Below are 17,500 nucleotides of genomic sequence, written 5' to 3'. Positions count from 1 at the left end.
TTGGTGTGTGTTGGTGTGTGTAGACTGAAAGATACGAGGTGTGTGTTGGTGTGTGTAGACTGAGGGATACGTGGTGTGTGTTGGTGTGTGTAGACTGAGAGATACGAGGTGTGTGTTGGTGTGTGTAAACTGAGGGATACGAGGTGTGTGTTGGTGTGTGTAGACTGAGGGATACGTGGTGTGTGTTGGTGTGTGTAGACTGAGAGATACGAGGTGTGTGTTGGTGTGTGTAAACTGAGGGATACGAGGTGTGTGTTGGTGTGTGTAGACTGAGGGATACGAGGTGTGTGTCGGTGTGTGTTGGTGTGTGTAGACTGAGGGATACGAGGTGTGTGTCGTGTGTGTCGTGTGTGTTAGTCTGTAAACAGGTGTGTTTCTCACCTGTGTGTCCTGGGGCAGGTGCAGCACGGTGTGCAGCCTCTCGTTGTGGTGGTGTCTCGACTCCTCCTCGTACGCCAGGTCTCTCTCGTTCTGGTGCATCGTCAGGAACCTCCGGATGGTGCACAGGTTCTCCCACAGCGTGCGGTTCTCCGGGCTCGGGTTCTCCTTCCAGCGGAGCAGCTCACACAGCCAGCCCTGGAGAGAGAAGGTGGGGTTAGACCAAGACTTCTATGATGTGGGAAACGGTTGCATTTTGACTCCTTCTGGGGGTTGTGCATAGAACATACAACTTCTTCTAGTACCACCTTTCCAGAGTTCCCAAGCAAGCCCAGGAGCAAGAAGGTGGGGGTTAAGCCAAGACTTCCATGTTGTGGGAAACATGTTTTTGAGAGAGAGTTAGATGGTTGCATTTTGACTGCAGGCTACTGGTGTTTTTGACTCCTTGTGGGGGTTGTGCATAGAACATGAAACGTGCTCTTTGTTTTCATCCATGTATCTAACAGGGACAGTGCACATTAATCAACATCTCTGTAAATGTGCCAGAGTTAGACAAGAGGCTATTTCTCATCTGCAGTCCCTGGACAGATGTTGTAATTCGCCCTAAAGGCACATTTCTTCTAGTACCACCTTCCCAGAGTATCCAAGCAAGCTGAGCTGAAACTAAAAGGGGACGATATTATGATAATATGATATTATGTCAAAAAGACATGAAGAAGTGGATTTTGCATAATAGGTGACCTTTAAATGGGAAACAACAGACAGAAAGTTTTGGGCGATTATCATCAAAAAGAGTGGGGAAGGTTTGATGGAGTGTGTGTGGTGAATGTAGGAGTGGAAGCTGGGGGAAGGAGAGCTGGAGAAGATTTGATTATATCTGCTAGACTGCCTCAGTTTGCCACCAGCTGTTGTGTTCAACCAGCCACTGATAGCTGATCGTCTCCTCTCCGTCCTCTGGCCAGCTGCAGCAGATGGGAGCGCTGAGCCGTGACCCCCCCCCTCCCCCCCCCTAAACCCAACAACCTGGGGGACCGCGCTAACTGCTCTCACACACACAGAGATGCATGCATGTAGTGTATACATGATGCATACATCTCCACATGGTACTGCCTTTACCTCACGCTTACATCGTTTAACTCGCATCTCAAAGCATAAGTAAAAGCATTTAGGTCCTGTGTGTTGACTCTCTTTATATTTCAATATATAAAACATATACGTTATGTTTGTTCTTCTACATTTCCTGTCTATTGGAGTCCTTGGTTCCTCTCACAGCCACTCTTTCTTTGGGCCTGATGAAGCATACTCCTTGTATTTGAACACCTACTTGGTAAGTCACACATTTCTCAAAGATATTGAAGTGACTGTTATTTTGTATTAATTGATTGTTGTGCTTTTGTTTACGTCTTAATGATTTCATATGTATACATGTGTCTGTTGATTGTGTATATGTAGGTATATACATATTTGCATACATATTTTTATATATTTTTGTATTCAGGATTGTGGGAAACGGTGTTTTGATCTCTCTGTCTGTGCACACAAACTGAAAGGTTGACAGTAAGGTTGGCTTTGGCTTTAAACCTGATGCTGAGTCCTCTCCCCAGTGTCCCCTCACCTGGCTCTTGTTGGCGGCCACCTTAGCGAACAGCGCTTGGGAGACCTTGGCTCTCTTCATCTCCTGCTGGATCTCGTCGTAGATTCCTGACGTGATGCTGACCAGAGACTCCAGCTTCAGAGGGAGATCAGGGGCCGGGCCGGGGGGCTTGGGCTGCGAGGGAAGATCAACATTACTCTGTTATACACAGTGAGCACAAATGAAACATCCTGATGTCTAAGAGGAGACGCTATAAGATGAGTTGTTTGTATATATATATATTTGTTAATAAAAATGTCTAATTTCTGTAGGTAGCTATTTCAAATGTTTGGCTATTTTAAAACTAATATACATGCAGGATTCTTGATGTTTTGAGTGTTAGTTGCTTTGAGTAAAAACACAGAATGAAATAAAGTAATGTCATTTTAAACTATTAAAAAGGGTGCCTCTGGAATGGATCCTTAAAAAGTGTTAAAATGCATTGAATAATAATGTTAAAAAAAGGCCTTAATTTTTATTAAAATGAATTAAATCAATTGTTTTAAAGTCTTAAAAACTTAAGAAGTTATGCTTTGTTTTTTAATCTCATTGCAAGATCAAATATCCAAATAATTGATTAAATATATATATATTTGTAAACGTTACTGAAAGACTCTTGCGGTATCGTCATGCAGATCCAAACAGCGTAAACAAATCTGCATTCAATTCCATCCGAGAGGCAAAATACATTTTTAAATCTAGCTCGTAGGAATCTGCAGAAAGCCCGTAAAGTATTTTCTAAAAAGTGAATCACGTGTAAACAAGAGGAGATATCATCAGCTGACGATCGGCTCTCGCTGCAGACTTTCCTGAACATCTGCAGCGTACGTCTCCACATGAATTTTGTTTACAGATCAAAGTCATTAAGTCGTCCTCTTTTGTCTTTCTTTGTTGTTTCTGTTTGAATGAGCATGTATTGGCTCTCCGAGAGCTTGTATACACAGCGTTTGAAGTCGTCCACGAGACATGCACAGACCAGCCAGCTCACATTCCCTCAGTGTAAACCGAGCGCAGATTATTTTACATAGACATAATAAGAATAGAACACACAGAGGGGACTCCTTATCACTGATGTTGCTGAACTGTTATGTGCACATGGAAAGAAATGCTGCACAATGTGCTTGGTGTTTACAATATGCTCCGATGGCTTTGAAGCCCTTTCTCCATTATAAGTGGAATCTGTTTAAGGGTTTCGGACGTGACTCTCTGCAGCCTGCTCTGATCTCTGAGAGGAGGGAGATAACTCACCGAGCTGGAGATCTTAGTCTTGTTCTTCCAGATGGAGGCCCAGGTATCAGGAGTGAGCTGGTCCTCCAGGCCCCTCTCCCACACCTTCTGTGCAGCACACACACCCAACACACACATGTATGCAAGTTACAGTCACTTGTTTACGTCACACATGCAGTCTCTAAGAACATCTCAACACGGCGGTGGCGTCTGTACCGTGGTAGACTATGTGACATTTTGTGAGGAGGTGTTGGTCTTACCATTATTTAAAATAGGAAAAAGGTCTCAATAAGGTTTCTTCTGACTTTTGAATGCCACTATTTCCAACATCAACATCCATTCTTTTTGCATATGTGTGTAACTTTTGTGCATTTTTTAAATGTTATTTATTATACCTCATTCTTTCTTTTTTGACAGCTTCGATATATGGTTTATCAATACATTAACTAATCATTTAATTATATTATTAACTTTGACTTACAGTAAATTGAAGATGCATTGTTTTCTGTTTTAGTTTTGTATGCATCTCTATCCTGTCTAGTGAGGATGTTATTGTGTCAATGTTTCTTTTTTAACTTTGTTTATCGGATTTTGCAATACAAACAATTATTGTTAAATCAGAGCAGAGACAAACATTTACCGTAAAAGTTGTCATAGATTCATTATTTTTTTTTCTGCAGGACACAACCTCTCAGCGAAGCGTACACACACACACACACACACACACACACACACACACACACACACACACACACACACACACACACACACACACACACACACACACACACACACACACACACACACACACACACACACACACACACACACACACACACACACACACACACACACACACACACACACACACACACACACACACACACACACACACACACAGCATGTGGAGGTTGGACTTAATTTTAAGAAGAGGCTATTGTTTGTCAAATATGAACCCATAACATAAATTATAAGTAGTTTACTCGTTGTTGTTTATTTTTCGGGAAGAAATTCAACTTTGTAACATGTTGAAATCTTAAATGTAGAATACTTGAACCCCAACTTAGTTAAAGTAAGTATAGTAAAAAGAGGATGGGTTACCCATATTAATGAAGACACAACAGTTGAAATAGTGTCTCTGGAAGCTCACGCCCAGTGTGTTTGCGGCACTGACCTGAGAGAGGCGAGGGGCTCCGGGGCTGGAGGAGTTGGAGGCGGGGAGGCCCACCGTGGGGTTCATGGTGCGCTCTCTCTCCTCCTGGTAGATCCGGTCTCTCTCGCTCTCCGCCAGGTTCAAGAAGTTCTGCATGGCCTTCAGGTTCACCAGCAGAGACTGAGAGGCCGTGCGGGGGTCTTCCTCTTTCCTCAAGATCTCTGACAGCAGACCCTGAGGAGAGAAAACACACCGAGGGGGGGGGGGGGGGGGGGGGGGGGGGCATGGGGTTAGAGAATGGACTCAATATCAATCAATTCAAACCTCTAGTGTTCATGTACAGACTCATATGCACTGAAGATGGATGCTCGCAAAAATACTTAAGTTAACATATTCGATGCAGAAGAATGTCTCCTGTAATATGTCATTATATAATTAAGGTTTTATTACTAAAGTATTCATGTAAAACAGGAAGGCACTGTTTCAGTTGGAGCCCATTTTGGACGACAACAAATGATTATTATCGTTAAAATAGTTTAAAATACATTTTGTTGCAATTAACCAGAACCCAAAGTGACACTGGGTTTTGGCCAATCAACCGTCAAAACAAATATATAACAATAATTTAATAAAAAGCAGGAATTCACGACATGTTAAAACCTGTTACAATGAAATTTTAGCATGACTAATTTTAAAACATTTTGCTTCTACTTCAACAACACTTTATATTTGTACATGTTTTTGTTGTTTGTGCAAAAATATTATCATATTAGTAAAATACAAAATCCTAAGTAAAGCACAACTGTAGGACTCCTACTCAAATAAATGTACTTGTAAAAATTGGTTAGAACTGAAAAACAATAAAGATGAATGAACATGATTAGCATATATCTTTGACACACACACACACACACACACACACACACACACACACACACACACACACACACACACACACACACACACACACACACACACACACACACACACACACACACACACACACACACACACACACACACACACACACACACACACACACACACACACACACACACACACACACACACACACACACACCTGGCCTCTACACAGACAGGTCTACCTCCCATTGCACTGCTCTAATGGGGCGTGAGCTAACCCGTTTAGCACAGCCTGAATGCATCAGGTGCAAAACCCAATGACCCAGCACGCTACCCTGCTACGCTAACGCTAATCCCCCGAAGAGGGTGACCACAGAATTAGCCTAACGCTGTGAGAAGAAAAATGACTATTTATTTCTATCAAATACGGCGATTATCTCTTCTCGACTGAGATGGTGTGAGGGAGTGAGAACTATAATCAGTCGCTCGATAAAGACATCCGGGACAGCCTACAAAAGTACGTCATTCACCCCCACCCTGGAAGGAATATTTAAAGGTCCCCTATTATACTCAATACATCACAGGTCTCAGATATATATGGAACCTGATTGGCTGAAAACACCAAACAGATCATTGCAGCATTACCCATAATCCCCTCTGTTTCAGCCCTGTTTCCAAAGTGCTGATTCTCTGTCTGTTACTTTAGATGAAAATAAGGAGCCCCTCCCCACGCCCCTCTGGGAGACATTTGGTTACAAAGAACTCAATGGTGCACTAGGAGGAGATTCAGGTGATAAGGGGGGGGGGGGGGGGGGGGGGGGGGGGTACCTTGGTTGGTGATTGGCTAATGGTTACACAAGACAAAACATCGTTATGACATCATAAAGTGGCCAAAATCTGATCAGCTCATTTTCAGACAGGTTTTTATAGAAATGGATCAAAAAGAGAGAGAATCTTTGTTCCTGAAACTTTCAGAGTCTCTTTCCACAGAGGGGACACATGTTGATGTAGAAGAGACATGGAGAAGAGGGGACACATGTTGATGTAGAAGAGACATGAAGAAGAGGGGACACATGTTGATGTAGAAGAGACATGAAGAAGAGGGGACACATGTTGATGTAGAAGAGAAATGGAGAAGAGGGGACACATGTTGATGTAGAAGAGACATGAAGAAGAGGGGACACATGTTGATGTAGAAGAGACATGAAGAAGAGGGGACACATGTTGATGTAGAAGAGACATGAAGAAGTGCATTTTGCATAATAGGTGACCTTTAACCCTTTCCTGACTCAATGACACCATCTCTATGAATGAAGCTACCCTCTCTCCTCCTTTCTGTCCTCGTCCTTCCTTCCTTCCTCTTCCTCCCCCCACTGTCTCCTAACTTCTTGACCACAGTCGGTCCTGTTTTTCCTACCTGTGTGCGGTTGAAAGCCACACGGGCGAACACGGCCTGCGAGACACTAGCTCTCTTCAGCTCGTCTCTGACCTGCTGGTAGATTTCACAGGAGACGTCTGCGGGGTTGGAGGCGTTGCTCCCTGGATGGTCTCCTCCCATTTTGGACCCCCTAGGGATGGGCGGGTGGTTGAGGAACTGCTGGTTGATGGCCTGTGGGTGCTGGTGGGCTAGCAGGCGGCTAACGGCTAGCTGCTGGTTGATGAGGTGGGCCATGGCGAGCTGTTGTCGCACCAGTTGAGGGGAAAGTTGGGGGGAAAGTAGCCCACCTGGACCCAGCAGGGAGGGGGGAGGAGGGTGAGGAACCTGGCCCGTTCGGAGGGGGGGGCTGTGATGCATCGGGCCGTGAGGAGAGGCTTGTTGTTGTTGTTGTTGTTGTTGTTGGGGGGTAAGAGGATGCTGTGAGGGATTCTGAGGGTCTCCAGCTTTAAGGAGGGGGCTGCCGGACCCCAGGTGCACGAGCTGAGCCAGGCCGGACAGGTGAGGAGGGGGGGGTCTCTGGCCCAGCACGCAGAAGTCCGCCATGTTGTCTCTCTCTACTGGAAAGAGGAAGAAGAGACGGTCACTAGGTTAACATGCACGCTAAAGTGTCTTTGTTTTTCAGTATATGATAATACTCAGAATTGAATGAGGCGGTGAGGTCGGTCAAACAAACACTTTAAAGAGTCCTTACTTTTTATTCCAGCAGCATCTCGTCCAGACCACATCTTCTCCAAGTAATCTACTGCTCAACAAAACACATAGAGAAAGAAAATCTTTCAGTAGGTAAGGCTAAAATGTTATTTATATACAAACGTGAAAAAAACGTCACAACAATCTCCCCTGAAGGACCTCGTTATTAGCTTTGAAGCTGACATGCATGAATAGTGCTCAAAACAATGGAACCGTGAGGTGAGATTTATCTGTCAACTTCTGTTTTCAAGTAACATACAACTTCACATTCAAAACATAAATATTCATTCAGAGAAAAAAGCTCTGATTGACAGGTGTAGCAGCCAATCAGAGCGAAGTCAGCTCTTTTGGAACTACAGCCAGGAGAAGGGTGTAACCTCACACCCCTCCAAGTAGCAAGGCATTCAGTTTTTTCTACAAAGCCATATTTACATCCACCTTTTATCCCAGGTTGCATGTCTGAAGCTGATTTATATGTTGTGTGGGAGTCACAGATATGTACAGCACAGGTTTTTATTTATAGTGCCGTGTTGGATTTCACCTGATGAAAGAAACCCTGCAGCATTTATGATCAAGCCACCGCGCTTGAATTATATTCCCAGTTAAATGTGTTTACATTCTTATATTTACTTTATGATTTACAGCGAGTGCATACGCAGCGCCTCGCCTCTTTACAGAAGAGGAGGCCACTGCTGTGTGTTTGCGTTCATTCATTTCTAGAAAGATGTAATCGCGGTCAACAGAGAATAGCTGAGTGTTTCTGAAACGCTGACTACTGAGCTTTCAACTTCCTAATGTATCAAAGAAACGTCAAAAGCTTGTTGCAGAAAGACATTGTTTTATCTCAGATGATCGTGAAGTGGAAATACATTTTTAAAGCTGTGCATCAGGGGGGGTCAAACTGAAATACACAGTGGGCCAAAATAAAAAAATGGGTACTAGTGGAGGGCCGGACTGGTTCAATGTTTATTGCAGAACTTATTGAAATGAACTTATTGCACATATTAAACCAGGAACTAACAAAGCTTAAATGATTGCCTATAAAAACAACATTAAACATTAAATAATCAGTTGATTCATTTCTTATGGCTCTATCTGCAGCTTCTCCAGAGTCATTTCTTATCAGTACATTTCTCCACAGGCCAACAACAGCTTCAACAAAACTATTTCCCTCAAAGAGAAACCAAACATGCCCTGTTGTCGTGAGAGAGAAAGTGCAGAAGGAAACATCCATTAAACTCAGTGTGCTGCTCTGTGATGCTAGTTCAGATACTTGGCATCTCATCTTGGGTGCAAGGTCATCAATGTTTGGGCTCAGGCTCTGAGCTGAGGAGACCCTCAGGATGGAGTGAAGGTGTGAGAGCAATATACCGGAGGGCCAGATCTAATAGTGATTAGAAATTATCCTGAGGACCCAAATTAAATCCACCACGGGCCTGATTTGGCCCCCGGGCCTTGAGTTTGACACATGTGATCTCAAGGCACAGCTATGTGGTGACTTTAACCTTTAAATCTAGCTTCATGGTGTGTTTTAAAAGGAAGTGGAGTTTTCTAGCAATGTGATTACAAAAAGACATGGATTGGAGTTTCTTTGGTAAGAAGTTTGCATGCCGTTAGAGTCTATCAGCATTGGGATTCTGTTGTTAAATCAAAAATTACAAATTTATTCTGCGGTCAAACTATTGACTAATGATACTTGCATATTCAGCAGAAGGCTCATTTTTCATCCTCAGATTGTTTGTAGTTAATTTAAATAATGTCTAGAGGGGAAATATTCTTAAAACTAAAGCAAATATTAAAGAAAAGACCCAAAAATAGTTTGTTCTTTTATTATTACCTACCCCAAGAATCATTTTGTGACCTCTGGATTATCATCAGTAAAATTTGATTTACGACATCATGTGCAACATATTGGACATTATCATGGTCAACCTGTACTTGAGTTTAAATATTGTACATATTTATGTTTGGTAACCATCACAAATGATTCTAACTTTGGCATAGAGTATATTTTGGATTCGCAACTATATTTATACTTTCTAATGTATACATTTGCACTTTTCGAAATGTAATACCTGCAACTGCTGCACACAGCTTCCCTTGAGATATAAACAAAATTCCAACATATCTTGTTGTCGGTCCTTACTTCATGTTGGAAACTATCTGTGAACTGAAAGAGCGCTTAAAGGGTCCTATTACCCTCATTTCTAAGGCCTTTTGAAAAGCATAATAGGGCCTCTTTAAAATAAGTAGTTTTTCTCACCTTTCATGTTTTTATATCTCTTGTACCAACGAGCAAACTCCTGGCATTTGGCGGTGGAGACGTTGGCGTAGTAGGAATTGTTCACGATGGAGGAAATCATACTCTGAGAGACAGAGAGGGCGAAGATAATTAATAACCAGTATAATATGAAATGCTTACACTCACGCAACAACCTCATGGCTCACATAAACACACACACACACACACACACAATAAATAGACAAACATGAATCATGATTAGAAGCCACCCATGGAAACTGGAGGCAGTGCAGAGAGGGAATCTCCAGCCACACACACACACACACACACACACACACACACACACACACACACACACACACACACACACACACACACACACACACACACACACACACACACACACACACACACACACACACACACACACACACACACACACACACACACACACACACACACACACACACACACACACACACACACACACACACACACACACACACACACATGCTTACAATTGAAGCTGCGATCAACACCAGAGCTGCATTTAAACACAGTACACACACACACACACACACACACACACACACACACACACACACACACACACACACACACATAAATCTGACACAGCAGCCTAGAGGGCTGAACATGCAGCTGGGGAGTTGAACATAATTGAGGAGACACTGCTTCATTCTGTGGGGTGGAGTTTGATTAAAATGTAGCAATAAGCAATGTAGGATTAATTTGAAATGTCTTTCTCATGAGAGCTGACTTTAGTCATTAGTCGGGACATGTGTTGGTCTAATCAGTGAGAGAGATGTTTCAAATCAAGACTAAATAAAACTTATAAGAGAACATTTTAATATAAGCAAGAGGGACACTTTATTACAACTCACATATGTCTGACATTAAATAGCTTAAATGTCCCTTTAAATTATGTGTTTTTAACTAAAGAGTTTAGTTTCGATTTAATTCAACAGTTCCTGGTTGACTTTGAACAACTTATTAATAAACTTGTATTATGAACATTATTCTCAAGAGTAGATATAAAGGGTTATTGATTTGACAAGCACTTCTCTTAGTTTCTGTTGTTGTTGTTGTTGTTGTTACCTGTGACAGTGGACACTCTTTGGCCAGAGTGCTTTGGTTCATCTCCCTCAGCAGATCTTTGAGAGCGTTCCTCACCGTCGTGTGGTTCCACTGTTCAGAGGGGAGGTCCTCCATCTTTGAAAAACTGAAACAAAAAACACACACACAGAAGTCAGACAAGTTTTAAATAAACAAATAGAGAAACAACAGCACTAAACATCAACACAAAAACAACAGTGACAATTAAAGGAAGAGTTTGATATTGTGGGCATTGCGCTTTCACTTTTTCTGAGAGATTTATATGAAAAGATATCTACAAATCTTGTGTGTTTGGAGTTTTTATGGCGGTTCGGAGAGCCACAAAACTGTTAGCTTAGCTTAGCATTAGAACAGGAAACAGCTTAGATTATCTAAAAAGGAAGCAAAATAAATCAAAAGAACAATTAAATCCCAAATAATTAAACTAATTTACAATAACTTTTCTATTTTACTATCCTATAATGTATCATCTTTTTAACAATCCAACACATATTAAAAAAAATAGTATGTAGTAGTTTGAAGATTAGGTTTAAAGTGTTTTTAGATTGATTTTGTTCCTTGAAACAGAGCCAGGCAAGCAGTTCCCCCCCTGTCTTTATGCTAAGCTAAGCTAACTACAGTACAGACACCAGAGTGACATCCATGTTCTCATTAAACGTTTCCTTTAATCCTAAATGAACCCCAAATGAAGCCCTAACCCCTCTGACCTCACACACATCCCGCATTAACCTCAAACCCTCCACTTCCTGTATCTCCCCACAATCTCCCTGTTTTATATTTTAACCTCAAAATGAATCATTTCTACTCTTGAGCACAAAGATTGCCAGACCTCTTCCATCGCCATGGATACGCACACACAAACATGTAAACAAACCTGGCTGGTATGTTCCAGGACAATAACGATAAAACTCCTCTCATCTGGAGTTTATCTGGCTTTTATCTGTCCATCAGGACCCGGCTTCACTCTTTGTTTTCCTGGCACGCGGACTCTCGCAGATAATAGATAAATCCCCAGCGGGTTGTTTACAGTTTCAATATCGCCGCTTTGCAAATTTGATAGATATGGTAAATTCTTAAACTGCAATCAGCTGCAATGACATCAGTCGCCCAGCGGACCGAGAGTCTGAATCAGTGAGAGGTTTCCACAGAATGTTACTTTCTGGTAGGGCTGCTCGATTATGGCAAAAATCATCATCTCGATTATTTGGGTCAATAATTGATATCACGATTATTAAAAACGATTATCCATTGACTTTGAAAACATACATTTATTGGAGAATTTTTTTTTGAACAGTATGTTTTTAACAGTTGATCACCCTGAACTTTAAGTATAATTCAACTGAAAAAAAAAAAAAAAAAAAAAGTAATAATTAAAAGAAAATCGTTTTATTTCGATTACGTTGTTTTCGTAATCGTTGCAAGCCATCATCGTAATCGCGATTAAAATACGATTAATTGAGCAGCCCTACTTTCTAGTTTATCCTATACTGAAATCTGAAGCTACACGAGTTATCGACATTTTGTAGGAATCACAAATCAGGCTGGTGCAATATTCATATAACAGCAAAGTATGTGTAAATATTATTCAGAATTCACTCTTTGCAAAAAATATCAAAAATGTACCCCCAAAAACAATCAATATTAGTTGTTGTACTCATTTTTAGATGTATTATTGTGTTTGAGCTACATTCAAATTGCGACATTGGCTAATGCAATTTTTGTTTACAGAAAGATGTGTGTAAATATTATTCTGAATTGTCGGGTTGCAGAGATTTCCCGTCATACTAATTGTACTCTACCCGCTTAAATATCTTTGTTTGGCACAGATCCTCTTATATCTACGTTCATATATGCATGATTGTGTGAGTTGGCATGACATAATATACGTGATGAAACGGTTTCTTCATCAACTACTCTAGGTTATATATTTTATTTGCAAGTATAACTTTTTTTTCTGGGAAAAATGTAATATGATGAAACACACTGACATGTTAAAGGTCCGGTGTTTAAACCCTTACACCCTAAACAAGCAACAATTAAAATATATGTTTTTTAAAAAGCCTTTTGAATACATCTTTCAATCAGTCCAACCCCTGTTAACCATTTCTCAAAAGCAACATCAGTCAACATATTCACACTTATTTCCAAACCGTGCAGCCGTACTGAAACCTACAGAATGAATCTAGATGTGAATGTGTGTGTAGGGGAGATATGAGCACTCACTCTGACCTCTGCAGCTGGATGCGCAGAGTGACCATGTGATAAACCTCCATCAGCATGTCGGCCACCGTGGCTTCAGGAGCGTCCGTCAGGAAGTGGATCGGCATCGGGTTCCAGCGGCCCACCTTTATGATGCCTGCACAAGAAACATGGACACATTCTGTCATTGTGAGGTTTTATGTATATCAACATTTTGACATTACATGAAAAAGCAGTAACGAAATTCATCGCCACTTTTATGGTTTTTTAATCGTCAATGCAATTGCCAGAAGTAAAAAGTTAACATTAGACTATAAAGGACCTACAGCACGGTCACATGACTTCACTTCACCACCGCTAAGCTAAAGGAGGCTAATGTTGGGCTATAAAGGAACTATAGCACGGTGACATGACTTCACGTCACCACCGCTAAGCTAAAGGAAAATAATGTTGGGGTATAAAGGAACTACAGCACGGTCACATGACTTCACGCCACCACCGCTAAGCTAAAGGTGGCTAATGTTGGGCTATAAAGGAACTACAGCACGGTCACATGACTTCACGCCACCACCGCTAAGCTAAAGGAGGCTAATGTTGGGCTATAAAGGAACTACAGCACGGTCACATGACTTCACGCCACCACCGCTAAGCTAAAGGTGGCTAATGTTGGGCTATAAAGGAACTACAGCACGGTGACATGACTTCACGTCACCACCGCTAAGATAAAGGAAGCTAATGTTGGGCTATAAAGGAACTACAGCACGGTGACATGACTTCACGTCACCACCGCTAAGCTAAAGGAAAATAATGTTGGGGTATAAAGGAACTACAGCACGGTCACATGACTTCACTTCACCACCGCTAAGCTAAAGGAGGCTAATGTTGGGCTATAAAGGAACTACAGCACGGTCACATGACTTCACGTCACCACCGCTAAGCTAAAGGTGGCTAATGTTGGGCTATAAAGGAACTACAGCACGGTCACATGACTTCAAGCCACCACCGCTAAGCTAAAGGCGGCTAATGTTGGGCTATAAAGGAACTACAACGCGGTCACATGACTTCACGTTAAGCATTTTTTCGCTAAGCTAAAGAAAGGATTTCAGGAGGATATAAAACTGAATCCTAGCGTACAGAAAGCTAACGTAAGTGGGTCACAATGGAAGGTAATATGCTGTCTTTGTTTAGTGTTTGTCAAATAAGGACTGAATAAATAACATGATACACACAAACACACTTCATCTCCACGTTCACACACTCTTACACACACTCAGATGTTTTTCATGGGGACTGGCTGGAGCTGTGAAAACTAAACAAAGCTAATCGCATTACGATCCTCCAAATGAGATCCAGACGGGTCCTGAGAAGTCTCCCCTCTGTTTCCCCCATCCCATCATATCGTCCTCCTCTCTCCCCCCTTTAGACTCCCCTTTCTCTCTTTGTCCTGCTTCCCTGTGTTTACTGTATATCTCCATTATATCTTTGATTCCCGTCAGGCCGAGCTGTGTTCTTCATTATCTGGCCGTACAGGGGGAGCATCATTGAATCCCCTCTGAACGGAAAGGGGGACCCCAACTTCATGTAAAACCACCATCATAACGTTAAAAAAAATTAAAAGAAATTAGAACCAAAAATCTGTTTTGTAACGGTAGTTCCTCGTTTGAGGTCACCTGGGCTGCAAATAAATCTCGCTTTTCAAAATAAAAGCTCAGTTTTCTGTCTTAATTAAATAAGAAATGTCAGAGTTTTGTGAGAAAAGATAGTCTGACTCAAAAAACACTAAATGTTAGAATTAAAGCTCCTTTAATGGAACATTTGTATATTTACATGTGTTTTTACATTTCCTAACCTGCATGGAGCCGGCAAATGTGATTTTTATAAATACTTTTGTAATACTTTGTAAGTATTACATAGGTACCAAATTATATTTCCACATACTTTATATACTATTTGTGTGAATTTATCTCTTGAAATTACAGATTGCACGGATGACGACATGAGTTTCACACATAACAGAGTTTTGTAAAAAAGGACGTGATGAATTGCATTTTAAAGAGATGGAAGAAAATACTCTTTTTATGACAGGGAGAGGAAAGCACATCCTCCTCTTGTTTTTCTTATTTTCTCTGTTTCTTTAACACACACACACACACACACACACACACACACACACACACACACACACACACACACACACACACACACACACACACACACACACACACACACACACACACACACACACACACACACACACACACACACACACACACACACACACACACACACACACACACACACACACACACACACACACACACACACACAAGGAACTGGATCATCTGAAAATAAGCCATAACAATTCCGCTAATGCCAAGTTGGGTGGAAGCAAACGCGTGAATAAGCAGACAAACACAAACTCACCGAGGACAGCACACAGAGAAGTGGACATGTACATGTTCCCGCTCGCATGCAAACACACACACTCTCACACACACATACACACACACGCTCGCAATGGGATGGTAAATGCATTAATAATTGATCCATCATTTTTTGGTCTGCTGTTCAATGGGCTCTGCTTCATGTCCACATTTAAAAGTAGAAATCATTGTTCCCATTTCCACATTAAAATTCCACCTCCCAAAGACACGCTTTCATGTGGCCGGGGCCGGCGGCTTGGCTCATGTCTGAGTGTGCCCATCCACACACACACATCGAAACACACACACACTGATACAAGTGTACACACAGTAATTTCACTGTCCCGTGCTGGAATAAGTCTTAATGGCAGCAGCAGCCTACATACTCTCTCTCACACACACACACACACACACACACACACACACACACACACACACACACACACACACACACACACACACACACACACACACACACACACACACACACACACACACACACACACACACACACACACACACACACACACACACACACACACACACACACACACACACACACACACACACACACACACACACACACACACACAGGAGAAGGCTTCTTCTTCCAAAAATGGTTCCAGCTCCAGCCCCTGGCACAAATTGAGGGAAACCCCATACGTCTGACGCACCCCCCCCCCCATCACCCGTCATTGCACCCTGAGGAACCTCTCTTGATGAAAATCTGTCATGCTGTTATTTTAGAGAGTGCTCCTCTGCGCTGAAATCTGTAAAATAATACGGAGGAGGTCGGGACCACCTCGTAGGGAACAACAGAGTTTAAGGCTTAATATGAGTTATGGTGCATTTTCATTGGGAAAAAACTAGTCTGCATCTTTGTAATAAGGCATATTTATTTAAGGGAACATCTTTATTATAGAATAAGTCTGTTTTAATTCATTGAGCATTACTGAGCCATAATTAGAAGACATTTTTGAGATGTCATGCTGAGAAGTGTCAATTTTTATCGTAAGATTTGTGTTTTTATCTCATTGTTTCTTTAAGCTGAAGACTATTAACTATTTATAGCTAAATCCATTTATTCAAGTAAACATATCATGCAAAATGTAAGGTTAATACTTTTTGTTTTAAAAGTACGTCTTCACATGCCCCCCTTTTTATTAAAGCGTCACCGCAAGCTCATCGTAGCGTTTACCCTGACAAATATGGATTAGCAATCACTTCAAAATATTTGTTTATAAACCAGAATCATCCTCTAAGACAGCTTATGCATGAGGAGGATATACACTAGTCAAACAAGGACGGACCTTTTGGAGTGGATCCGATTCACAGGCTGGGCACACAAATTATGTTTTACTCTCGTTCACATTGCATTTGGAAAAATTCACGTCAACGCCCCTTAAGAAACACAACAATAATTGAAACTCGTATAAATGTGTACCGTAATTTTCGGTCTATAAGGCGCACCTGAATATAAGCCGCAGCAGCGGCATACCACTCTCGGTTCCACTTTTACTTTTGCGCGCTACCTGTCTCACTCTTTTCCGGCCTCCAGCTTTTCCTGCTGGAACCCGCCGCTTAAAGGTGGGGGGCGCGGACCGGCCATAGAGCCCATAGAGTTAAAGGTGTTGGCCGTTAGCTGTAAAAATCCATAGATTAGCCGCACCGTTATATAAACCGCAGCGTCGAAAAATAGGGAAGGCGCGGTTTATAATCCGAAAATTACGGTAATTTAAACACTAGAATACAACACGGCTTCTTTATAGCGGCCATGTTGTGTCCACATTATGACTTAAAGCTCACAAACACATCAAAGTGAGAGGAACAACTTCCCAACTCTGGAAATGGAAACATCCAAGGAGCATTTGAATGCGCTTTGTCGTTGGTCTTAGCTATTAAAGTGCCATCTAACTTTACGAAATGTGTAAACAAAAATGGAAACAGGAAGAATGTGGGAAGATACAGGAAGTGGTGGGTTTGACGCTAATGCAGGGTGTTCATAAGATCAGTGAGGTTAGGGTTAGTAACTAATTAGGGGTTCATTTAGGATCAAAAGTTAAGTTAGATGACAAGATTAACATCAGTCATGTCTTTGATTTTAATACCAATCCACAACA

General features: G+C 41.7%; 1 protein-coding gene across 6 annotated transcripts in view; it reads right to left on the bottom strand.

Annotated features, from left to right (window-relative positions):
• satb2 (SATB homeobox 2) overlaps window positions 1-17,500 on the bottom strand; it is a 72,789-nt gene that overhangs the window by 21,286 nt on the left and 34,003 nt on the right. For 2 of the 6 annotated variants that reach the window (XM_079664620.1, XM_079664623.1), the window contains 9 exons: window positions 12,982-13,114; window positions 10,741-10,864; window positions 9,646-9,748; window positions 7,384-7,434; window positions 6,672-7,249; window positions 4,413-4,625; window positions 3,260-3,346; window positions 1,994-2,146; window positions 382-576 (listed from right to left, as the gene is read on the bottom strand). In XM_079664620.1, the coding sequence (XP_079520746.1) occupies window positions 382-576; window positions 1,994-2,146; window positions 3,260-3,346; window positions 4,413-4,625; window positions 6,672-7,249; window positions 7,384-7,434; window positions 9,646-9,748; window positions 10,741-10,864; window positions 12,982-13,114 (1,637 nt within the window). The remainder of the gene's footprint in view (window positions 1-381; window positions 577-1,993; window positions 2,147-3,259; window positions 3,347-4,412; window positions 4,626-6,671; window positions 7,250-7,383; window positions 7,435-9,645; window positions 9,749-10,740; window positions 10,865-12,981; window positions 13,115-17,500) is intronic. The other 4 variants (XM_079664622.1, XM_079664624.1, XM_079664621.1 and 1 more) reach the window with 3 other exon arrangements.

The sequence above is a fragment of the Notothenia rossii genome (assembly GCF_949606895.1).
Source record: "Notothenia rossii genome assembly, chromosome: 2".
Taxonomy (NCBI): Eukaryota; Metazoa; Chordata; class Actinopteri; order Perciformes; family Nototheniidae; genus Notothenia; species Notothenia rossii.
This window is presented reverse-complemented; position numbering and strand designations above follow the sequence as displayed.